The sequence below is a fragment of the Tauraco erythrolophus genome, chromosome 3 (assembly GCF_009769465.1).
Source record: "Tauraco erythrolophus isolate bTauEry1 chromosome 3, bTauEry1.pri, whole genome shotgun sequence".
NCBI classification, from domain to species: Eukaryota; Metazoa; Chordata; class Aves; order Musophagiformes; family Musophagidae; genus Tauraco; species Tauraco erythrolophus.
Genome location: NC_141467.1, coordinates 93,233,894 through 93,259,310, shown reverse-complemented (window position 1 = coordinate 93,259,310; position 25,417 = coordinate 93,233,894). Strand labels below are relative to the sequence as shown.

Here is a 25,417-nt window from a genome sequence, read left to right as displayed (position 1 = left end):
ACTTCCAGCCGCAGACCTGCACAGTGGAGCTTAAGTTGCCTTTCGCCCCTCCACATCAGAATGCAAAAGGGGGTTCTACTGAAAGGTGAAATTAATCAAAGCTTTTAACTTTTGTACAAATAACTGATTTCTGTGGATCATTCTGCAGTCTTGGGACTGAAAGAGCTCAGTACATTCGGTGTATTTCCATGTATCACTTACAGCAAAGTAGGAGAGATGGTGACTGCAAAAGCAGAGAGAAAAAAGAACTGGTTATACCAGTTTTACCTCAAAGGGAATCCCCAGCTGACTGTTCAGACCAGCTTTCGATTTCCGCTACCCCACTAGAAATGGCATGTCAATTGTCCCTGACAGCAGTATGGATAAAACGTCAAAGCAGAGAGAACTATCACACAAGAGAAAGAGAAAAGCATTCATCTTGTTTGTACATAAACCTTGGCTCAGTTGAGTGCAACGGCAAAACTTTTCTTTCAGAGGATTCTCGTTCTCCACCCTCCACTCATAATTAAAACTATTGGGGTTTTGGAGCTTTAAAGTTTTTTTTTTTTTTTCTTAGTGAAAGCATTATCACAGATCTAAAAAGACTGACAAATGGGATGCCTACTGTTTGTCTTTGAAAAGTAGCTTTGCAGCAGCTGTTGCGAAACAGCAATGACAAGACTATTAGAAGTGATTACGGATTTAAGGTACCCCACTTTGCAAATGCCCAAACTGGAGCACCCTAAAAGGGCCTGATTTTCAGCAGAGTAAGAGACAGCATTTAAAAAAACTGCATCTCCTAACAGGCGTTTCGAGGTTTGTACTCAAAATCATTACCATTATTGTAAAGTATCTTGCCCTAAGCATCGAATAAGACACACAAAGAAGCAGTATTAGAATGAAAAGTCATTTTATTCACCCACTTAAGAGGCCTTCTCTTCCTTGTTAGCAACGTTAAAGTTTTTACAAAGCTGTAGGGTAACAACCACTGGAACTTCATTACTCTTGGGTGTTATAAAAGCTGGGACAATGTTTGCCTGGTATTTACATTTTCACTGAATTTATCATTTAAGTCAATGAAATGATTGGAATGAAAACACCCTGGTCTAGCCAGAAGAGCTACAGTTCCTTTAACCATGATAGATATTGACAGAAACTAAATCAAAATGTGTGGGCCTAGGACTCATCTGTCAGAGTCAGGATGCAATACAAGAGAGAACATACTTACTGAAACTTTCCACAAGGTCAAAGGCAACGCGGGTAGCAATATCCATTCCCGTATTTATGTAAGACTGGCAGTTTTTCAGAGATGAAAGATTGGAATTCACACAGTTGAATGAGATTCTTGTACCACCTGGCATCTCGAAATCGTTACTCTAGAAATAACAGATACAACATTTTGAATGGAGTTTACTCCCAAAGAATCTGGGAGAGAGAGTAGAAGTACAGACAGCTAACCATAAAGCAGTGCCAACAGAACTACTGAAACATCAAAGAGCAGGGATGAAATCTTAGCTCCCAAGATGTCAGTAATTTCAGTGGAACTGCAATTCACCAGAGGTTTTCAACTCACCTTCTATTCAATATTAAACAAAACTACACCACAAAAAGCAACTTGCCGTTTTCATCTGCTCATTCCTATTGCTAAACCACAATGAGGTTCAAACTCAATGATTATGTTCACTTGAAAAATGCAGCTCTATTTCTGATCCAAAGAAGTCCACATGCCCAAAAACTTGTCTGTGTTTTCTAGGCACGTTAGGAATTAGGCAAGAAAGAAATATGACTCCTCACATCCAATCCAGCTTCATCAGCTACAAGCCTGTTTCAACAGTTGGCCCTTGGAAAAAATAATCTAAAAAAGGGCCACTCTTCTAAAAATGAAGTTAACAGTAAAACATCTAGCACCATTTAAAAAAAAAAAAAACACCTTACAAATACTACCTACTTCCCCCAAAGATGCCTTGAACTTTTAGTACCAGTGTTCCATGAGCACAGAATAGTGCTGCACAGGAATCACGTTTATCTTCTTTACCACCATCTGTCTTTCCAATACAGACTCACAACCTACAGCCTTGCGGGGATTAACCGCTTCTCCTCTGTCAGTAATATGACCTTCAGGTGGGTTTGCTTACGCTGTGCCTATCCATACTGCTCATATCAGTTGGTTTCTTCTCAAAAATTCCACCTTCTGCTCTTCCTTCTTCATGCTTTACCATAACTTGCCTGGACAACATGTAGCTATTTTAAGAAACATGAACATGATGGGCAGAGTTTTGTAGTTTCAGTTGCTGGAGATAAGGAAAGTTCTGCTCAGCTTCAGACACACAGTTGTTTACAAAAACAAAAGTCTTGGATAGAGAGAAATACTGCATTAGTCCATGCAAAGAATAACTGGCACGTTCAAGGACTATACTGAGATCATATTGGGGAAGGGACAGAATGGAATCCACAATGAAATCTGGGATATACGAGAAGTTTTATCTGAATTCTACACAAAATACCAAGGGGATGAATTGTTCTATCAACAATAGGCTTCAACAGGCTATAATCCAACAGAAATATGAAAAATATCCAAACAGAAAGGACAAAACCTTGCCAAAGCTTTGCATATCTAAGGCTGTATCTCCCTCTACTACTCTCCCTGGGATTCCAGAACTAAATCTTGCTCACTTTAACCTGAACAACATTGCCACATTCCTCAAGAATATCACACAGACTACAAGACTTGAATACCTGCTGTCATGCTTTCTTCTATCCTAATGTTTTCTTTCGTATCTTTTTATTTTTTTCCCTTTAAATAACGTGCTTGGCCACTCAAGACTATCTTTTAGGACACTGTTGTTAGGTCATGTACTTCCAACATTATTTTAACAACAGTGATGGTTCAAGTTCACCACAACTTGAACTTCTGAATTACATACAAATTGCTTTCCTCTCTATCCCCTTCTGAAGGTGCATCCTGCCACAGAGGAGGCAGTGGCCTTCAACAACAGCTTCAGTTATGTCAGTTCATGCTCTCCTTGTCAAGACAGTGTTTGCCACCTTTAGAAATCTTCAGTAGCTGTCAAACTGACAAGGAAAAAGTTCCTTACAGAACTCATTGAAAGAAAACAAAAAAGACACTCTTAAAGATTTAATAACAAATGCTTTCAGCTATTACATCATTTAACTTTTTTTTTTTTAAAGTGCCTATTTGCCATCTAAGCAAAACTGTATAGAACCTCTGTGATTCAAATATACACTGTTAAAAAGTCACATAATAGCAGCTTTATCTTTCTGGGCCCATTTAGTGCATCAAAGTTAACAGTGAGAAACTAATTCCTTTCTTGAACTTGGTAAATCTCCCTCACTGAGAAAGCCTGCTGTTCTTTTGCAAATTGCACAGATACACACTGTGAAAGGCAGGAATCTGAAAAAAAAACAACAGTGAAAAGTTAAAAAGGCTTCTTCATTCTCTTGGCATTTGTGGAAGCACTGAGTAAACTATACAGGAATAGAAGTTGTTTACAATATTAAATCATTCCATTACATTGGTAGTTTCATCTCAATTTGTCTTTTGGAAAGTCAATTAAGTACTTGGACAAACTTTCCTTTTTTTTTTAAATAAAAGATTATTTTTCTTAGAAACTGCTTATGATCTCAAGCAAAGATTTCACTCTTGAATTTTCTAAGTGAATTCTCCAATTTCAGCTTGCAGCTGCCCATTCTGCCTTCAGAGGAAAAGCCACATTCCTCATTGGAATTCGTTTCACAGCAGTGTTTTTAGAGCACTTCTTTTTTTTTTTGCCAGGAAGGTCTTCAATGGGCGCATGAATGAAGCACTTAAAATTTGCAACTCCCAGCCCCCAATCCCCTCACTTCTGGAAAACACAATCAGCAAAATCAGAGTTGAAAAGGAGACCAAGTGAGTCTAGCGAGGCAGGCTTTTTTCCTCGAACAAGTGACTGGATGGTCCAGACAGGATTACCAAACAAACTGGAATAACTGTTTCTATTCTGTCACTTATTTTAAAGATTCGAGCGAATGACTTCATCTCCCTATGCATCATCCCAAACTATAAAGCAGAAATAAGGGAAAAAGTGTTACTTTTGGAGGACAAGATCCATACGTGACAAGTGCTCACTGACTACCAGGTTAGTTTCCACCCTCTGGATTCGCGCGGTGACCATCTATCCCAGGGAGACGCTACTTCCCCGCCGCGAAGGTCGGAAGCGGAGCTCACCGAGCGGGAAGCGCTGCTCTCCCGGCCCCTCGCCCTACTCCCCTGCCCCGTCCGTGCCAAACCAGCCCGCCCTGCCCCCGTCAGTCACGCACGGCGGGCAACGGCCCCGCATCCCCTCCGCGCTCCCTCGGCCGGGAGAACACCGCTCGCCCCGCCCGCGGGGAAGCGGGCGGCGATGGCGGCCACCCACCTAGTCCAGCCGCTGAGGCCTGAAGAGGCTCCTGGCCCGGCGGTGGCCCCGCACCGACTCTCCCCTCGGCAGGAACAGGCGGGCGAGCGGAGGCGGTCCAGGCGGGCAGCGGAACCGCCTCATCAGCCGGCGCCTCTCCACATGACGGCGCCGTCATGTGATGGGAGAGGAGCCGCCGCCTCCTTCCCTCGCTCCCTCCCGGTCCCGCTGCCTGGTGCTCACCTGCTGCCGCAGCTCCTCTCAGGCGGCCGCCGTTCCTGCCCGCAGGCGCTGAGGGAGCGGAGCGCCCTCCTCGCTGCTGCCCACTCACCGCACCGCACCGGCGGCGGGGGAGGGTGAGCGCCGCCGAGCGGGGGTGGCCCCGGAGGGGAGGCCGCTCGGCGAGGGGAGGCGGCGGGAGCGGGAGCGGCGCCGCTGCGCCGGGGCGTCGGTCTCGCGGCGGGGCGGTTGCCCCGAGGCGGGGTTCGGACCGGGAGGGAGGGAGGGAGGGCGGGAGAGAGGGAGGCGGCAGCGTTCGAACGGGCCGGTGACTCGCGCTGGCGGACGGGGACAGGAACAGGGACGGGGATGAGGATGAGGATGGGGATGGGGATGGGGTGCGGTTTAAAGCCCGATCCGACTGCGGTGGGTTCGGGGCTCGCTCCAGGCCCTGCGCTGGAGCCGCAGCGGGGATGGTGCCCGCGCCTCGCGCGGCGGGAAGGCCGGGCTCCCGGTTCTGCTTTTGGGGCAGAAGAGGCACTGTCCTCTTGAATTTGCCTCGGTGGTTCGGAAGGTTGTTGGGGAAAAGTCAAGTCAATTCATAACCTCCCACAAGTGTTTCTAAGCATAAAAACTTATTTTTAGCAGTGCCGCACTCCGTATCTTGCAGGAAGCATGTCAATAAATAAAACTGACCAGGAAATGCAACCACAGCACAGAAGCAAACCCTTTAGCCATAAATAAAGGAACGGAGCTGGATCGTTTCCATTTGCTATAGAAGTTTTCCTTGTTGCTAAAGCCTATTACAGTCGCTTTGTATTTGTTAAAGTGATATTATAAACACAGTTTATAACACGTTTTTGCTTTCCTTGCAGCCATCTCCTTGCGTAGTCTCAATTGCTTCAGTATTTGTGATCGTTTTGTTCTTCAATAGTTGTCTTTGGCTTTTCTGGTACAAAAGGTCATGCTTTCCTGGCCTGGTCACACAGGTGACAGAGTCAAGCACAGTGTATGTGCTGAACATGAATTCGATGCCTTTTTTTTCCTTTTACAAAGCTGTGGATAATTTAGATTTCATAAATGGAAAGATTTGAGAGTATGCTTAAAAATCCACAGAGATTAAAGTATCAAAAATATGAATATGAAGCACTCTGAATGTGTGTGGGTTTGTTTCTGCAGGTTATTAATGGAGCAGCTAGTTTTCTTATCAGACTTTCTTCTTCAAAGAACATAAAGGCTGACGATAAGAATCTGACTGCAAGACTTCTGCTGCTCTGTCACATCCAGCTCCACAATGGTTGATTTTCTAGCTGAAAACAATCTCTGTGGTCAGGCAATTCTTCGGATTGTCTCCTGTGGAAATGCCATCATTGCAGAACTTTTGAGACTTTCTGAATTTATTCCTGGTGTTTTCAGACTAAAGGACAAGGCTGATCAACAGAAGTATGGGGATATTATATTTGATTTCAGTTATTTTAAGGTAAATATTTTTAAACTTCTCCTTAAGACATTGCTGTCCTGCATGAGAGTGCTTCAGGTTATAAAACAGCCTTTCCTGACTGTTGTGTTTATTACTAGCATTCTTCAGAATTGAATGTCACTGCTTCCTACTTGCTTAGTTTTTATCGAAAATTCACCAAACTGAAGTAGCAATTGGGATATGCTTGCACGGTAACTTTCTGCTTCTAGGCTGTCTTGTATATTATATACCTCTGATCATATTCATAGAATGGTTTGGGTTGGAAGGGACCTTAAAGATCATCTAGTTCCAACCCCCGGGAAAAGTCCAGGAAAATGACATCCATTGCTTTACCCACATCAACCAGCGCTGTAGCTTTGTCGTAGAATGCCACTAAATTAGTCAGGCACGACTTGCCCCTAGTGAAGCCATGTTGGCTGTCACCAACCACTTGGTTATTTTTTATGTGCCTTAGTACAGCTACCAGGAGAATCTGTTCCATGATTTTACCTGGCACAGAGATAAGGCTGACTGGTCTGTAGTTTCCCGGGTTGTCCTTGGTCCCTTTTTTAAAGATGGGGGTTATGTTTGCCCTTTTCCAATCTGTAGGAACCTCACCAGACTGCCAGGACCTCTCAAATATGATGGCTAGTGGCCTAGCAAATTCAGCCACCAGTTCCTTCAGGACCCGTGGATGTATCTCATCAGGTCCCATGGACTTGTGCACCTTCGGGTTCTCTAGGTGTTCCCGGACCTGATCTTCTCCTACAGTGGGTGGTTCTTCACTCTCCCAGACCCAGCCAATATCCTCTGTGATTTGAGTGGTGTGATTCGAGTGGTTGCCAGTGAAGACTGAGGCAAAAAAAATTGTTGAATATTTCAGCCTTCTCCATATCCTCAGTAACCAGGTCACCCGTATCCTTCTGGAGAGGCCCCACATTCTCTCTCGTTTTCCTTTTTTCTCTCACATACCTATAAAATCCTTTTCTGTTATTTCTAATATCGCTGGCCAGATTTGACTGTCAGGGCCTTAGCTTTTCTAACCTGGTCTCTGAGTACACGAGCAACTTTCTTGTACTCATCCCAGGTTACCAGTCCCTGCTTCCATGCTTTGTGTATTCCCCTTTTGTATTTGATTTTAGCCAGGAGTTCTTTGTTTATCCATATAGGTCTCCTGGTGTTTTTGCCTGATTTCTTCCTTTTGGGGATGCAATGCCTTTGAACTTGGAGGAGATGATCCTTGAAAGTCAACCAGCAATCTTGGGCTCCCAGTCCCTCCAGGGCTTTATGCCATGGCACACTACCAAGGAGGTTCCTGAAGCGGCGAAAGTCAGCTCTTCTGAAATCGAGGGTTTCAAGCTTGCTGAGCTTCCCCCTCTTAGCGGCCCTTAGGATCTCAAACTCCACCATCTCATGGTCACTGTAATTATTAGTATTGTTATTTCCTGCAGAAACTTCAAATTATACTTTCATGAGCAGGTTCTGAGCCTGTGCAGTTGGTTGTTTTCCTTTGGAGCGGTACTGTGGGCAGTATGCCCATCCTGCTTTGGTTATGTGTAGCTTATTCTTTGCAGCCGTGAAAACTGCTTTCTTCTTTCCTGTTTGACACTGCTGTGATTGTTAATTCACTGGACTTAACACATGCACTGAATAACAAAATAAATCAAAGAGTAGTGTCCATGAAAAACCCTTATTTCCCTTAAAAAATTAAGCTGCTTGCAGTTTCCTGTGTCATTCTGCAGCATGATTAAGAAGGAGCTACAGAGGCTACCTAATCTGACTGTATCTGGATTGTACACAGTAAGGCAATGGGGAATATTTATTTTTTTAGTAAGACCTGTAAATTTCAAGCACTAACTGTGAGCCTGAGCACAAGGGATTTCCCAGATACCTTTAGATCTAAGTGCTTGTTAGAAGTCTTTTTTTTACACAAATTACTTGAAATTTTAAAAGCAGACAGTTATAATTGGTGAGAAATACGACCATCCTTGAAATTGGAAGATTTTTGAATGTTAAGGAAGCACAACAGTGCTGCTGCTTTTCAGAGTAATCACCTCAAAATCCATAAAAGATACATTTATGAAGCAGAGATTAGTGATTTTACAGATATTTTCACTGCAAATGCGCCATTCCTGTATTCATGATTTTTAGAATTACCTAACGAGAAGAGATTGGAGATTTTGAAAATTCAGGCTGTGTACTTTGTGCATTTGAATTTCATAGGCAGCTGGGACCTGCTTTTATCATTTGTTTTATGTAGTTATTTTGCACAAAAAGAGAACCAGAAGAGCATTTTTAAAACCACACAGAAATTGTCGGCTGAGTATTAAGCTTAATACTTTATTTTAACTCTATTTTAAGCTATTTTTATGGAGTTCATGTTGACTGAATCCTTTTAAGCCATGATCTCATGCTGTCATAAGTGGTCTGAGGAACAACATTAACAGTATTTTCAATTAAATGTTAACGTTCAGCCTGGAGAAGAGAAGGCTCTGGGGACACCTTCTAGAAGCCTTTCAGTACCTAAAGGGGCCTACAGAAAAGCTAGAGAGGGACTTTTTACAAGGGCATGTAGTGATAGGACAAGGGGCAATGGATTCAAACTGAAGGAGGGGAGATTTAGATTAGATATAAGGAAGAAATTCTTCACTCTGAGGGTGGTGAGGCACTGGAACAGGTTGCCCAGAGAAGTTGTGGCTCTTCCATCTCTGGAAGTGTTCAAGGCCAGGCTGGATGAGGCTTTGAGCAATGTGATCTAGTGGAAGGTGTCCCTGCCCATGGCAGGGAGATTGGAACTGAGGATCTCTAAGGTCCCGACTCAAACCATTCTATGAATATTTTGAATTAAACGTTAATGGTATTTGCATTTACGTGGTGATGGTAAAACCAAACAGTGATTATGAGAAATGTTGACAGTGGTAAACGATGAGAAGAGTTTGTACCATTGCTTTAAGGAACTCAGGCTCTTCATCCCAACCGTTTTTCCGCCACAGTTGTTAATGATGTAGTTTCTGCATTAATTTGGGAAACACACTGAGATAGATCCAGAGTCTGTAAAAAAAGCCAGATCTGATACTTTCAGGCAATTTAAATGTATGAGAAGGTACTAAGCTTTGTGAAGCCTCGACATTATGATTTCTGTCTGAGAAATCATCAGATCAAATGTGTAAAGGAAAAAATTCCAACAGGGAGATAATTAGCACTACAAAAAGCACATAGTGGCTTCAGATGCATTGGGGCTTTACCCAAAGCATTAACTATTCTTTTCGATTGGTTACACAGGATAAATCATAATTAAAATTATTGCAGATTTTAACAAAGTGTAAAACTCATCTTTATGGAATCAGTGTTCAATCATAAAGTAGCTTGGAAAGCTACAGATCCTTGTTCTAGTAAGAAATGTTAATTCTGGTATTGCGTGCACAGTGGTGGTTGTACATGCTCTGTGCCCTACTGAAGAGAAGTAAAACAGAGGTCAAAGTCAAATATTGTCTCTAAAGATGGATTTCTTTTCTTAGGGGCCTGAGGCATGTGAAGGCAAACTGGAAGCCAAACCTGAGTTACTGGATTTGGATGAAGAATTTCGTGAAAACAACATTGAAATTTTGACAAGATTTTATCTAGCTTTTCAGAGTGTACATAAATACATTGTAGATTTAAACAGGTATGGTATCTTAAATACATTTGGATTTTTTGGAAGACTAGAGTACTGTTTCGTCTTAATAATGAGAAGCTTTTTCATTAGAGACCCAGTACACTTGCTGCTGAAGCATATTCATGTGCACCTGGAAACCTGGATTGCTGGAGTGAACACTTTTACTCCTGCTGTTGCTTACCAGCTGAGTGTATGAGTTGAAAACATTTAACCTCTCTACTTCATTTCCTCAAGTATAACCTAGAGCTAATTTTTCTTCTTTATCTTGGAGGTTGTCTTGAAGATTTTTTTTAATAAAAGAAGACTCCATAATATTAAACTAAGCTTTTTTTATGGTCTTGCAAAACAGAGTATCAGATAGGGGTTCTTCCTCTGACTTTCATTGGCAGTGTTTTCCTGAACTTAATTTTTCACTGGAGTTGACATATTCTCAAGTTTGCTACTCTTACCTGTAAAAGACAATATAAAAGGTTCATGAAATTCTCTAAGAAAATGTTCCAGAGAATCTTAAGAGTAAGAATTGTTTTTGTTACTGATCTTACATGAAAATATTAATTAAAAGATTAAATGTTTAACGTTACTTATTAGTAAGTAGTGTTACTAGAAAATCCTTTAATAAGAAGAAATCTTCTTTTAATCGAGATGAACATACTCTATTTCTAGCTCTATCTTCTAAATTACAATTGAGATAAATTTACAGTATTTCCAGGAGATATTTTTGAGGTAACTGGAAAATGACAGTTTTACTAAATCTTGGAGTAGAAGCCTTCTCATTGCTCTCTTCTCAGACTGTTATCCATCCATAAGAAAATTAAGAGAGTGTTAATTGTAAGTTACAGAGTATCCTCTAGTATCTTTCACATACACAATCAGGACATGGCAGGAGGCTTCTGCCAGCTGGTTGGCTCTAGCTAGGAGTTCTAGCCTCTCATTGTATAGTAGAGCATCTCTGCTTCTTTGTCTGAAAAACTCCATGCTGCTTGTACTAGGGAAATGTTCTGATATATCTGTTGACTTTCAGAGAAAATTAGCCAATTGAGTTGTGAGGACATATGATCTAAGAGCAAAATAGTCAATAACCAACTCTTTGTTATGATCCCTAGATATTTAGATGACCTCAATGAAGGAATTTATATTCAGCAAACATTAGAGACGGTCCTCCTTAATGAAGATGGAAAGCAGCTTCTAGTAAGTATTGAATAGTTCTGTCATAGTAGAAAGTGAACCAACTAGTTTAGTGCCAAACTAGACAGAGATTTAAATTTACCAAATGCATGGAAATGCTGTGACTCACTTTTTGGAAGACAAAGACCAAAAACATACAGCCTGCCATTTTTCACAGTGACATTGACTACACAGTTGACATTAGGTTAGTTTGCCAGTACAAGTTTGTCTTTACATGTTACTCCAAAATTGTATTTTTGTGGTTTCTTCCCTTCGTTCTTCCTTTTTCTAAACAGTGTGAAGCGCTCTATTTATATGGAGTCATGCTACTGGTCATCGACCAGAAGATTGAAGGAGAAGTCAGAGAAAGAATGTTGGTTTCCTACTACAGATACAGGTAATGTGTATTGGTTTTCAGAAGCACTCAAGGCTGAAAGAATGGAACATGCAGTATATTCAGATAGCTAGGTTATGGAATTAAGATAAATGGAAGTATCAGCAACTTTTTGACTGTCTGGCTGTACAAATAAACCGTGATAGTTCTGCAGAGCTCTCTGCGCGTTAATAGAACTCGTTGCATTAGCTGGTTTTCCAGGTCTAGCTGCAAAACCAGATCGACAGATTTTTCATGCTGTCACAATAGAAATCTGAAGTCCACTGACAAATAAACTTTCAGCTAAAGCTTTAACACTGCAAGTGCCAGCTGTGAAAGTATGACAGGTTCCCAAATGGAACAAATCTTGGCAAAACGTCCTGAGTACCTAGACAGCAAATGTATTTCTTGTAGTTGCAGTGCTTGATTAGTCAAATCGATAATGAGATTTCCAGGGTAGGCTGGCAGCATCGTTATATGACAGGTAGAGTTTCAAGGGGTTTCAGTGCAAATCCTTTCACAAGTACAAAAAAGGAGGTGTCCTGTTTCTGTGCTTCTTTGACTATGTTTATGCCTCTCAGTATATAAGGAGAGATTCGTTAACTCTGGATTGCAGAAGTGGATCAACAAGGGGAATTCCAAAATGAAGAGGAAAAAAGAAAAAGAAAAAAAAAACGCAAACAGAATAGAACTCCCCCTCTGAATATAAAGCTACTTGTTTCTGTTCCTGAAATGAAGTTTATTTTTCTGTTTGTGCTTTGTGTGCTTATCTGGGATTCCAGTGTGGACATTTATCAGTGTCCTCCTGTAATATGGTGAACATTATGGAGTAAATAACTAAAAATCTCCCAGACCTTAGTATCTGATCATTTTCTTGGAGGAAAGGCATGGTCACAAGGAGAGGGAGAAAAGGAAATGGGTAGGTCATACAGCTCAATTTTTGTTCCTTTCTTTTGTAAAACAGTGCAGCCCGATCCTCTGCTGATTCCAATTTAGACGATATCTGTAAACTGCTTCGAAGCACTGGATACTCGAGCCAACCTGGAGCTAAAAGACCTCCAAACTACCCCGAGAGTTACTTCAGCAGGGTACCCATAAGTGAAACGTTCATTAGCATGGTTATTGGCCGCCTACGGTCAGATGACATTTATAACCAGGTAAGTTGCTGTGAGATAAAACAGGGACCTCAAACTGAACATAAAATGGTTTCTCAGGTTAGTTACTCAACCGTGAAGCCCAGAAAAAAATAAATCACAGAGTCATGGAGGTTGGAAGGAACTTCTTGAGATCTCCTACTCCAACTGCCTGGCTCAAGCTGGGTCAGCCAGAGCAGATTGCCCAGGACTACGTCCAGTTGAGGTTTGAGTATTGTCCAGAGGTACAGACTGCAGAACCTCTCTGGGAAACCTGCTCTAGTGTTTGGCCAATCTTACAGTAAAACAAACTTTTTTTATTTAAGGTCTTTAAATCATACATGATTGGCCACTCTTAGTAACTCTAATTCTTTCAGAGATTCCCATTCTTTCAGTTACTGCAAAGAGATTCATCATCCCTTAGTAGACAGTGTGTCTAAAAAGGAACACTAATATCGCAGTTCTTAACTATGAGAATTATATTAATAAAAGAAAACAAAAGTTGAAGCAAGATATGAGTAGTGGCTGCTATGTTTAGTCTCTTCTGATACGACTCCTTTGAGAGATCTTTAAGAAAACATTTGCTTTTGAGCAGGTTTCAGTCCTTAGCATGGACAAGCAGTATTATTTCTGTAATTACTGGCACATTTTTAATGACTCCTGGAAAACTGAAGCCGTTTATAGATGCCATAAAACAAGCATTGAGTCAGGAGTACTAAATTAAAAGTAGGGACCTTATCAAAGACATTTGCATTCTATTGACAGACATGCTAACCTTCAAAGGGGAAAAGATGCCTTTTCAGGTACTGTACTTTAAGAATTTTTTAAGATGTGCAGAGTTCTAGAAACAAAAAAAAGAGAACTTGGCAAGTTGTGAAGATACCCCTTTTATGACATAATCTGTGTCTCTGATAGGAAACTGAAGTGTTTTTGAGACTGTGCTCTTGTAAAGTACTTAACCTAGAAATCTTAAATCAGCTGATGTTTTTTATCAAAATTACCTTTCCTCTTTTTAATATAATGTTGGTTTATTGCCTTTGCATTCAAATATTGCAATTTGTGATTTTTGTTTTGCAGTGCTTACATTTGATAATGAAAAACATTAATGTTTCTATACAAAGCATCATTATAACCTATGAACTTTTTTCCAAACATAGTACAAAAAGTAGGATTGAAATCTTCAGCTCAAGTCAAACCGAATACAGCGTGTTTTACTGAATTATGTTATGTCTGAATTATGTTATACTGAATTATCAGTATGTCTTGTTGAATATGATTTTGAGGCCAACTTTTTCTTGTTAGCGTGTTCAGCTTTGTTTTGTTTCCTTTTCCTAGGTTTCAGCATATCCATTACCAGAACACCGCAGCACTGCCTTGGCTACTCAGGCTGCTATGCTCTATGTGATACTGTATTTTGACCCTTCTATTCTTCACACTCAACAAGCAAAAATGAGAGAGATAGTGGATAAATACTTTCCAGATAATTGGGTAAAAAGTAATTCTGTTTTAAAACTGTTGCCTGGATTTAATGTTATAGGAACAATTTTCTTTCTTTTTACAGCATGCGTTATAGAAAATAATAATATCCTAAAACTCGAACAGATTCTTTGGGGAAATTTCACTTTGTTCAGAATGAAGCAGTCTGAGTCAAACCTTCTGGATAAGTGTGGAAAGCTATCCTTTGAAAACATCAATTATTGTCTTAAATGCTTAAATCAACCACTGTGATACCATCGTGGTAAAATGAATCGTAGGAAAACGTAGACTGGAAGGTAATAGAGCCATCTTCTAGTCTAGCCTTTTCCTCAAAGCAGGGTTAGCTTCAGGGTTAAATAAGGTTGCTTGGGCCTTGTCCAGTTGTTTTGAAAATACATAAAATGAAGATCTACAGCCTCTGCGGGCACCTGTGGCTGTGCTTAATCACTCTCATGGTGAAGAATTTATTCCCTCTGTGCAACTGGAATTTCCCTTGTTGTAGCTTGTGACTGTTGCATCTTTTCACTGTGCACGTCTGAGATGGGTCTGGCTTTGTCTTATTCATAACTTCCCTTTAAGAAGTGGAAGACCACAGTCAGATCCCATAGTCTTCTTTCCTCCAGCTTAAGCAAACCCAACTCCCTCAGCCTCTGCTTTCTTAGTGGGTGTCCGTAAGTGTCTTAGTGGCCTTCTATTCAATTCATTCCAATTTGTCCATGTCTGTCCTGTACCAAGGAGCCCAAATCTGGACATATTACTCTAAATGGGACCTCATGAGGGTTGACTAGATGGGAATAATCACTTCTCTCATTCTGCTGGCTACAGTGTGGCTGATGTATGTGGTTAGTCTTTGTTGTCATAAGGTGACATGTCTGATTCATGTTCAGTTTGTCCACCAGGATGCTTAAGTCCTTTTCTGCAGAGTTGTTACATGGGCAGTTCCAGCTCCCAGATTGTGCTAGCCAGGGTTTTGGTTTTGTCTCATGTGCAGGACTTTGTATTTATCATTATTGAACTTCATGTGGTTTCTGTTGGTGAATTCTAACAGTTTATCGAGGATGCTCTGGATGGCAGTCTTGCTCTCCAACAAATCTCATATTGATGTTATTTGAAAACTGGTTTAGGGATTCATTCTGTGCCATTGTCCACACAACTTAGAAGCAAAAGCTGCCACTCTGTGCAGTTCTGTAGACCTCTTCTGATGCAATGATCAAAATGGGATTACTATGTGTCTCAGTATTGAGATTTTGAATTTCTTCCAGAAGCCCTAGTCTGCAAAAAATGCTACTGAAATAGGCCAGCACATAACGATAGAGTTGCAGGTAGTCTACATCAAAGGGAAATGGATTTCACAAAGAAGATATAAATTGTGTATATCCCTTGGTTTCAAATTGTATTCTTCTGTACTGTGAAGAAAGGAGGGAAGAAACTGTAATAGTTGGCTATTTTAATAGACATCAGAACCCATCAGTTTCTGAAAAACTGCAAGCTTATTTTAGAAATGAGAACTTGACATTGTGAATTTTTGATTATGCCAGTGTTTTTATTCACCTGTCTTCATTGTACAAGCTGCTACTTTAAGACAACACCTATCTTCTTGTGATAGGGTATGGATGAGTTAGCTGCGTTGTACAGAATACTTGACTCTTAGGCTGGTTTCAAATGACTGTTAGCAGTTGAAGTGTAGCTTTTTGAGGAACTGTCATTACAGGAAATAATGAGCTTCACTTCAACAATATGAGAAGGATCCTCCTATCAGCAGACCAGTGTCCCATTTGCCTTTACTGGCTTCCTTTTTGACACTGTCAGAAGAGCTCAAAGGCTGACAGTGTCCCCCTAGATGTGATCACTGCTGGCTGAAGGAATATTGGAGCAATAGTGTGACAAAGCTCATAATGACACAGCTCTATATATCCTTCATCTGTCAGTAACCCAAGACTTCCATTTTTAATCCAGTATCTTACAAACACTTGTAAGTCAACCAGAATTCTGTATTTTTAATCACGCTTAAACTTGGGCTAGGGGTCTGAAATCGATTCCTCTTTACTTCTTAAAAATCACAGCATGGAATCATGGTTTCCTTGTGTTTATGTTCACCATAGAAGATGCATCACATTTCAGTTTTGTCATTTGAGCATTCTTAGAGTAGGATTAATTCAGATTTTTTTCTCCCCTATCATAGTAATTTCCCCAGTTGCTTTTGTCAGTCTTCTGTGTAGCATCATGGAAATGAAAAAAAATCATAAGTTCATTGGGAAAAACATAGAGGCAAAGGATCATACTTAGTGACTGCAAGAATTGTCTGTTTTCAGAACTAAGCCTCTATTTAACTGTATGCCTTTTATTTGAAAGTCTTCTTACTTCTCGGTTTCCAAAAGTGGTGGAGCAAAAAGTACAGCTACCAAAAAACTTCAGTTATCTCATATTTATACTCACAGCATATGGCCTTCTACTCATATTGTTAAATGAAAAGTGTGTCTTTTTCTTAACAAAAATATAAATGCAACTTCTTTTCTACTTCCAACTTTAGGTGATTAGCATTTACATGGGAATCACTGTAAATCTAGCAGAAGCATGGGAACCCTACAAAGCCGCTAAAACTGCCCTCAACTACACACTGGATCTTTCAAATGTCAAAGAGCAGGTACGTGAGCCACAGTTAAGTGTTTTTAGCAAGATTCAGGCTGCGTGGGCATCTCAGGTATGTTATATGACGTCAATAATGCATGGGTCTTTTTCTCTCAAATACAATTGTTTGTTTTGCATTCACGTGCAATCCTTTGAGTACATAACTTTGTACATAACTTCAAGTTAAAAATACATCAAAATTTCAAAATGTTGTCTTCATAGCACTGCTTGTTTTGCTTCCTCTTGCAGTCTTTCTTTCCCCTAAAAGTTTCAGGGTTGTGACTTGACTGAATAGATGCTAGCACTCATCACCATGTTATTCAGTATTGGGATGTCTTAAGCTGGCTATTGTGTTTGGTGTTTCATAGATAACAGTTTTAGAAGTCACACATTTATGCTGACAGAGTGTGGCACTCATTCAGTTTTAAATGGGGCCTCTCAAATTAAATAAACAATAATCTGGAAAAAGGATCTGATTTAAAAGGATGATACAGTTACTTCTTTTTATGTGAAATCATTTTTTCCGTGCCTAAAACACAATGAGTAATATCGGGTTGGTTGATTGTTTGCCCCATCAGTTGACTGATGATAGCTAAAAGCCTCCTTAGAATGTGACCGTAGTGTTCAGGAAAGAACACACAGAAGTGTTTAATTAGGAGAACTCTACTATATATTGTCTAGTAAACTTAGGGAATACGAGCAGACATTTTTACCTAGGGAAGAAGTTCGCTAAGTAGAACTGACATTTAATTCATAACAAGTATTTCCATTCTGGAATAGGTTTTTGTTGTTGTTCTTTCTCATTAGGCATCTAAATATTAGTACCATTTTTTAGGAATAATTTCTAGAGAGTACATCAGTGAATACAGGAAGTTTACAAGTCTGCATTTTTGAAACATTATGCTTCCTGTGTAGGCTCTTTGCTTTAAAATTTAGCTTGCATCCTTTGCCATGCAGTTGCAGTGCGTGATATTGCCTGTTAGAAACGATAATAGTTTTTATGGCACTTCTTTGATCTGCGTGCCCTCTAAGTTGTGAGGGAGCCACAGTCACATTGTACAGGACCTATTCCATTTGAGGCAAGGATTAGACTGATGCAAGCTTTGTATATTCTAAGGCAAGCAGATACGCTGCAGTCACTGAGCGAGTGCACGCTCAGGTGCAGCAGTTCCTCAAAGAAGGCTGCCTAAGGGAAGAGCTGGTGCTGGACAATATTCCCAAGCTGCTGAACTGCCTCCGAGACTGCAACGTAGCAATCCGCTGGCTGATGCTTCACACTGCAGACACAGGTAAGACTTCATACTGGACTTTTATTATGGAGCTGTCAGTCCTGCTATAGTGGGGCTTCAGGTTATGTCCCTTGGGAAGTTTTTTGCTAACAGTCTCCTAAAGTCTTTGGCTGAAACAGCACACATGTATTTCCTTAACTCTTGTGAGCTAGACACAGGTATAAAAAGTAGTATGAGAAGTCATGATCCTGTTGAATAATACTTTGCAGAAAAAGCCCGGAAACTTTTTATCTTTTTATGCCTTATCACTTAAAGCATCATTCTGAAGGCTTTACCTTGTCCCAAAAGGAAAGCAGTAGCCAACTTCTTAATACCTTAGTAATTAGTAGTTTAAAACCAAGGTTTTTATTCTGTTGAATTGAAATTCAACTGGAGCTGTTGAATAATGTCTCTGAGATGAGTTTGGGTCTGTAACCTATTTAGACATTCTCTTGTTGAATGCTTGTGCTGACTTTGAGGCCTCTTGGTATGTGAGAGGGCTTGTGTTACACCTCCATGGGGATTCTGCAACAATTTCAGAAATGTTGATCTCTGGGCTTGTCAGTCAGGTGTACTAAGTTCACATTCAGTTTGCAGAAGCCAGCAGCAGAGTTTTAAGAAAGCTGAAGCACCGCAGTTAATTATTTCCTATTCTAAGGAAGGGTTGTACAAGGGTGGTGAGACCCATGTAAATGGCAAACAAGTGGGGACTTACATATCAAAGCAAAATGTTTTTGCTTTCAAGCTATTAAAAAAAGGGTCTATTTACAAGGATCGAAAAGCTTGGCCAAATTCGGTAACCGTGGAGAAACGTTGTCTTTCTGTTTTCAGCTTGTGACCCAAATAACAAACGTCTCCGCCAGATAAAAGATCAAATTCTAACAGACTCAAGGTACAATCCCAGGATCCTTTTCCAGCTTCTTCTGGATACAGCTCAATTTGAATTCATTTTGAAAGAGGTAATGTGCTGCTGCCTTCTTCAGTGTTTTCCCCGGAATGGCAGAACAGAGCTGGAGACTTGAATAGTAGGCGTACATTTACTGCACAGTTCACTTATGTAAAGAATGTTTATTTTGATTTGTTATTTGTGAGTTTTCTATGGAAGATTACAAGCTCCTATTGCTTGAGAGTGACTTTTGCAGTCTCTTTAATAATTGGCAGTTTTTATTCTTACCCAACATGTTTTTATTTACTCAGAATTTCACGTGAACATCCTGATAGCAGGCAGAATAAAATCTGTTGACGAAGCTGCATAAGTTTCTATCCTGCCATACTTCCTTTTTCAGACTTTCTGTTACACAGATGTGAAAGCCTGTGTGTGTTGAGGATAAGCTACCAATGAAACTCTTAGACCTACGTGTGAAGTTCTGCCATTTCTAAAAGATTCCCCATTAATGCTCTGGTACTAAGCTGGTAGAATATACAGGGTATGCTTAACCTCAAGCACATGCTTTTTTGAATTGGGTTTCTCTGCATAGGCTGAGATGACTGTGCAAAGTATAAGTCAACATTAGACCAGAGTCTTCTAGAACCTCTAAGCTAAAAAAGTTACTGGTTATTTTTATAAGCGACTGAAAATCAGCGATTTCTGTATCATACTGTTTTTTAAAATTAACTTTTTATCACTGTGTGTCCATCATGCTGTCTGTATTTCTTAAAGGTTTTAATTTTGTATTTAATATTCTGGCAAGATCTTGAAGTTATGTAGTAATCACTGTAAGTCAGTTCCATCCATTTTCAGTATTTTATTTCATCTATTGTAGTATGCCTTCTTGCCAGTTTTGTAAGCCAAACGCTTTCTTTGTCACAGATGTTCAAGCAGATGCTGTCAGAAAAACAAACAAAATGGGAAAACTATAAAAAAGAGGGATCTGAAAGGATGACTGAGCTTGCTGATGTCTTCTCAGGAGTTAAACCTCTTACTAGAGTGGAGAAAAATGGTAATTAATAAAAATTAATTATTTTTTCTTATTTCTAAGCTAATATCAAAAGAAAATAAATGAGACTAATACTGATAATAAGAAAAATTTTTGTGTCCCTCAGCTGCCACAGAGGTCTCTTACCTGCTGCCTTGTTTAGGTTTTCTGCATATATTCCATGTGTAAGTGATATTTAGGTACCTGATGTTTAGATGGCCTATTCTTAAAAATATTTTTTATCACTTTATTTAGATATGCCAGGTAAGACCATGAAACGCCGGTTCACTTTTGTATGTATAACAGAGTTCATGTTACTGTGTTCTGTGTACAAAGGAGTGCGAAGATAATGCCCATTAAATGTGGGGATGGTTTAACCTCTACTGTCGTTCTTTACCTAGTTGTAACCTGGATTTCTGTTGTATCAGTGTTTTTTCAAACCTTCTTTTACTTCTCATCTGCACTGAGTGGTGTTCTCCAAGGACTTAGAGGGTTGAGTCTGTATTTCTTTCCAAATTTCTTGCTCTGTTTTTTGAAACATTTTTTTTTTCTTGAAGTGGTGTAAGAATAAGAATTATAAATCACTCTCTCATTTGATCAGGAACGCTACATGAAGTGTCAATGTAAGGGCAACATTTGTGATCAATCCAAAACAACAAAAGTTAGAATACAGGCAATTTTCTCACTTGCTTCCACTTAAAAGCAGAGTTACCTTACTGAAATTTTTCCCTTTTGAAACATTTATCTTTTATGATGATGTCATAAAATCTTTTTATGATTATCTTTTTGATGTCAGCAAACTTGTAGCTGAAACATAGAAATTGTCACTGCCAAGGCAATTAAAAATGTGAAACTGTTCATAAAACACAAATTTATGATTTAAAGGGCTCTATCATCTTTGTATAGATTTTATAGTACCCATTTGTGTTGGTAGGGTTTTTTTTTTTAATGTTGTATATGAAACTTACGTGAGCATTTTCCCCTTTACAAATGTACATGTTGAAAGACTAGAAATGTAAGAGTAAGATAAAGACTTTTTAAATAAAATCCTACATGTGTGGCTTTTTGTTTGTTTTGACTAGCAAAGTTCCCTGTGTCTTTGTTCTGTATCATACATGGAAAGATTTGATGAAATTTTTCTTGTTCTTACATAGAAAATCTTCAGGCTTGGTTCAGAGAAATCTCCAAACAAATAATGTCTCTAAACTACGATGATTCCACTGCAGCAGGCAGAAAAACTGTGCAGCTAATACAGGCACTGGAGGAGGTATGGCAAAGAAATCTTGAGATAAAGGACCTGATCTGTTTGAAAAATAGCATCTGATACACATGCACTGACTTCTGATAGATGAGTTATAAAACAGATCTGCATTTTAACAACTGTTTGAGTCTGTAGATCTTTGCAGTTTTATATATACAGTCAGCAGGACTTGCTTATAGACCTTGTGATTGTAAAATAAGGAATATAGCATGAAAAATCATGCCACCTGCAGCTGACGATTAGTAGGGGGTTTCAAAGAAATTAATTCAGTATTAAACATTATTTAGCAACATTACTCATTTTATTAGAAATTCTGAAAATAAATTCATTTGAAGTTAGAGAGGGTAATTTGAAAGACAAAATAAAAATATCCATATTTGTCATTTGTACATTTCTTCTCCTTCCGGGGTATAAAAGTATACTCAGCATGGTGTTTCACAGTACACCTCCTCAAGTAACTTCATGAAATGTATTATTTAATGCACGCTAAAGTAGGCCAGGATTTGTGTCTTACTGCAATAACATCCTGGAGAAATATGTCAGTTCAATGATTGTATTTCTGTCCTTGAAGATGAACAGAAAAAAATGAATTGTTTTATGGGGTTTGTTTGGTTTTTAAATATAGGTCCAAGAGTTTCACCAGCTGGAAACTAACCTGCAAGTTTGCCAGTTTCTGGCTGACACCCGCAAATTTCTCCATCAGATGATCCGAACTATCAACATTAAAGAAGAGGTCTTGATCACCATGCAGATAGTTGGTGATCTTTCTTATGCTTGGCAATTAATTGACAGGTATCTTAGCAGAAGCTTTTTCTTCCATGTCACTTGTCATTTGCGAAACTTGTGGGAAATAATATGCATAAATATTATTAACATTATAAACTTTCCAATTTAAAAACAGTCTTGAAGCCTTGTTCTACAAGTTGTTGAGTATATTTAACTCTTATCAACTTGAATAAGAATTAACAGCCATCCTTGTCATGTTGTTAGCTGCAGGTTCAGTGATGCTGTAACTTTTTACTGTCTGTCCTCTTCTGACCATAGCAGTTTCGTTAAGCATCTATCGCCAGCCTTTCATCTAGTTAAGTGTTCTCCAAAATACTGGAGTTCCTATTTTGACCAAAAACAAACTAGGAAAGACAAATGTTAGAGAACTCCTTTTCCATGGTGTGATTTTGCTAAGCTGCTACTTCATTATGTTGGCAGCTAATACTCCTGGATGCCCGCTTCTTTTGTCCCACCTTTCCCTTTATCATATAAGTTTTTTTCTAACCAACATCTCTTCAGACCAAAATTCTTCTTTAGTGAAATCCTGAGCTGTTTCTAGATTACACTGGTGGTGGTAACATCTGATTTTGAAGTTGAAAGTAGGAGTTTCAGGGGAAGAAGCTGATTTGTTTTGTTTGTTTCCTTCCTCAGCTTTACATCCATTATGCAGGAAAGCATAAGAGTCAGTCCGTCCATGGTAACTAAACTCAGAGCCACTTTCCTAAAGGTATGTGTGAGCAACAGTGAATGTGCTTGAACACTGCAGGTCAGCCAGAGCATTTGTTAAATAGGCCTTAAGGCTGTGAAGTCACAAAAGAATAAAAACTTCCTTTTACCAACATCTTCTGTATCCAGATTTTTTAGACTATACTAAATTAACTCAAGGTTAGTTTTAAAGAAAATAAGACCAAGTTATGCATGTTTTTGTATGCAACCAGTTATATTGCTGCTGTTAGGCAAATCGGTCTCATCACGCAGCCTCTGCTCATTACAGTTATTTTCTGGAGAAATTGGTGGATAGATGGGATGCTCTGCATATGTATCGGAGGAGGCTGAAGGAATTGCAAAACTTACATTGGCTGTGCCTTTGTGTGTCATAATGAAGGTCTGGCATCAGATGAAAATATTTTCTGTAGAAATAAGAATGGGAAACAGCATGAGGGAGAGTGTAAAATTATGAGAAAAATATCTCATGCAACTGTTAAGATTTAAAAAAAAAAAAAAAGGGGAATGTAGCCTTATAGACTATTGGACTTTTTAGACTTTTTTTTTTTTTTCTATTGGCAAACCTGATGTAACACCTCTTTAGGAAGAATCTAGTGCTTTGAGTTGCAAGTTAAGAGCCTGAGCAAGAGAATTCAGGCACGTGATTTATATTAGAAAAACAGACACGTGAAGTTAAAACATTGACTTTATTTCTAGCTCGCTTCTGCTCTTGACTTGCCACTTCTCCGCATCAATCAAGCAAACAGTCCCGATCTTCTCAGTGTGTCACAGTACTATTCTGGCGAGTTGGTTTCCTACGTAAGAAAGGTAGGCATTTGAAGAGGCATAATTGTCTTGTTCTCTAATTACTTTCTCTCAGTTGAAGATTTTTATTTTTTTTTTAATGAGAATATACTGTTTGTTTCTTCTCTCATTTACAAAGGTTCTACAGATAATTCCGGAAAGCATGTTTACATCTCTTCTCAAAATTATAAAGCTTCAGACTCATGATATTATTGAAGTGCCTACTCGCCTTGATAAGGACAAGCTACGAGATTATGCTCAGCTTGGACCAAGATACGAGGTGCAGTTAAAATAGGGAATACTGAAAAAACTTACCTTATAGGGGGCCAACTTCAACCTAAGTTTAGATAGATACAGCTTCACAGAGTTGTACTTAAGCAGTGAACTTGGATTTGTTGACTGAGTAAGAATTAAAATTGACTAGTGCTACCATAAGTATACCTTAGGTTTCCTGAGGACAGACGAGTAAGTTTTGCTCTCCTGTTTGTAAAAGTTAAATATTTGATCATATAGAAAAGGGGAGAAAAACTAAATATATTTATAAATGACCGTAAAGATTTTTTGATTTACTGGGGGGAGAACCCTAAAAACTCGAATCTGAAATGAAGCCGTGTACATTTGGAATGCTTGTTCCAGGAGAAGGAGAAGGTCAAAGACTGAATAAGCCATCAGGGTTAAGTTTTTTGCTGCCCTCAAATGTGAAGACAAGCTGGAGGCGCGTTGATTTGATCTGATAAAGCTGCTATTACTCATCTACTTTTTGTGCACTGTTACCAGTCTGGAAGAGTGAGCAAACATAAAATTACTTGGGTTTATTTTTAGTAGAGGAAGATGAGGAGCAAAAACCTGAGTAAACCAGTAACTCTTTCCCTCAAAGAATATATCTCCAATTATCAGTTAAGATGCCAGCTTTTTCCAGCAGTTCTTGCCAAAGTGCTGACTTGTTAGGTGTTGTATACAAACCAGCTGTGGTCTCTGATTAAGCTGATGTTGAGACCTGAACACTAGGTTTAGACTTCCCCCATTAAACTTTGTAAAGTCAGTTTATTTTGTGTGGAGGTAGGAATGGAGGAGGAGGCAGAATTCAGTAGTACTTCTTTTATTTTGAGGACGTGAAGGGGGAACTGCTTATCTTACACAAAAGCTTTTCCATTTTGATTTCTGTAGAATTGTAAGACTGAACAGTGTTGTCTCTGTATTGTAAACGTCTTAAAGGCAAAAGACTGGTTTGTCTGAGCATAAAGATGCTCAACTAATAATTTAAAGCTTAAGTGAATGTGCTACTGTATTAGATCAGTGGAAGTACTGAAGTGGACTCATTGCTGGCAGCAGGCTTTATTACAGAATAGCTACTTCAAGCTGTGTCCCTAGCCTGCTCAAAGTGACCAGCTTAAGAGTTTAGTCCGTGATGTTTTGTACACACATGATACAGCCAGCTACATCTTTCCTCCTGTAATCTCTGTGAAGCCTCTGAGAGGTACCTGTTCTTTCCTACTGGTAACACACTTATATTTATCTAATGAAAAGAAAGATAATTATTGTACTATATGTCTAGAACAAGATGTAAAATTGAAAGTGTATCAGTGCAAATTACTTTAATCTAAAACAGGAAACTACCACTGGGAAAGATGTATATATTCTTAGGGTAATTATTTGAACCTATTAAATCACTTCAATAAATTGTATTTTCTCTTTCTATTAAAGGTTGCCAAGCTAACCCACGCAATTTCAATCTTCACTGAAGGTATCCTTATGATGAAAACTACTTTAGTTGGTATCATCAAGGTAATGTTTCATCATCCAGTAGGAAAAAGTCATTTGGTTACATTTAGCACTTCAGCACAGATATTTCAGCACATTAACCAAGACCTTGAGGAAAGATAAAAAGACAAGAAAAATAAGTTTATGTACGGATTTTCAAAGAGTGATGTCTAACTTGGCACCCAGATAAGAATCCACAGTCCTCATTATAAATAGATTCATCAACCTTAATTGATGATCTTTGGGGTTTTTTTTCCTACTGGAAAGCTTTTCTGAAGAGCTGTTTCTTCCATTGGCAAAGACTACTCCTCCTACATTAAGATGCCTCTTTCGGGACCAAAAGCAAGTATTCTTGAAGAAATATACACTTCTTAGTGCGTAGTGGCTTCTTATAGTTGTACAACATTCTCAATGAATCACGATCAAAGGTTGAATATGGGAATTACAAACATTT

General features: G+C 39.2%; 2 protein-coding genes across 2 annotated transcripts in view; one reads left to right on the top strand and one right to left on the bottom strand.

Annotated features, from left to right (window-relative positions):
• NSMCE2 (NSE2 SUMO ligase component of SMC5/6 complex) overlaps positions 1–4,421 on the bottom strand; it is a 135,256-nt gene extending 130,835 nt beyond the window's left edge. The window contains exons 1-2 of the mRNA XM_086609561.1: positions 4,395–4,421; positions 1,208–1,355 (exon numbers count right to left, since the gene is read on the bottom strand). Of these exons, the coding sequence (XP_086465687.1) occupies positions 1,208–1,340 (133 nt within the window). The 5' untranslated portion in view covers positions 1,341–1,355; positions 4,395–4,421. The remainder of the gene's footprint in view (positions 1–1,207; positions 1,356–4,394) is intronic.
• Positions 4,422–5,817: 1,396 nt separating this feature from the next.
• WASHC5 (WASH complex subunit 5) overlaps positions 5,818–25,417 on the top strand; it is a 29,037-nt gene continuing 9,437 nt past the window's right edge. The window contains exons 1-16 of the mRNA XM_086609559.1: positions 5,818–6,072; positions 9,570–9,715; positions 10,810–10,894; positions 11,167–11,267; positions 12,208–12,400; positions 13,712–13,864; positions 16,383–16,496; positions 17,598–17,769; positions 18,580–18,707; positions 19,559–19,688; positions 20,819–20,931; positions 21,551–21,717; positions 22,345–22,420; positions 23,116–23,226; positions 23,342–23,482; positions 24,907–24,987. Coding sequence (XP_086465685.1) covers positions 5,887–6,072; positions 9,570–9,715; positions 10,810–10,894; positions 11,167–11,267; positions 12,208–12,400; positions 13,712–13,864; positions 16,383–16,496; positions 17,598–17,769; positions 18,580–18,707; positions 19,559–19,688; positions 20,819–20,931; positions 21,551–21,717; positions 22,345–22,420; positions 23,116–23,226; positions 23,342–23,482; positions 24,907–24,987 — 2,097 coding nt within the window. The 5' untranslated portion in view covers positions 5,818–5,886. The remainder of the gene's footprint in view (positions 6,073–9,569; positions 9,716–10,809; positions 10,895–11,166; positions 11,268–12,207; positions 12,401–13,711; positions 13,865–16,382; positions 16,497–17,597; positions 17,770–18,579; positions 18,708–19,558; positions 19,689–20,818; positions 20,932–21,550; positions 21,718–22,344; positions 22,421–23,115; positions 23,227–23,341; positions 23,483–24,906; positions 24,988–25,417) is intronic.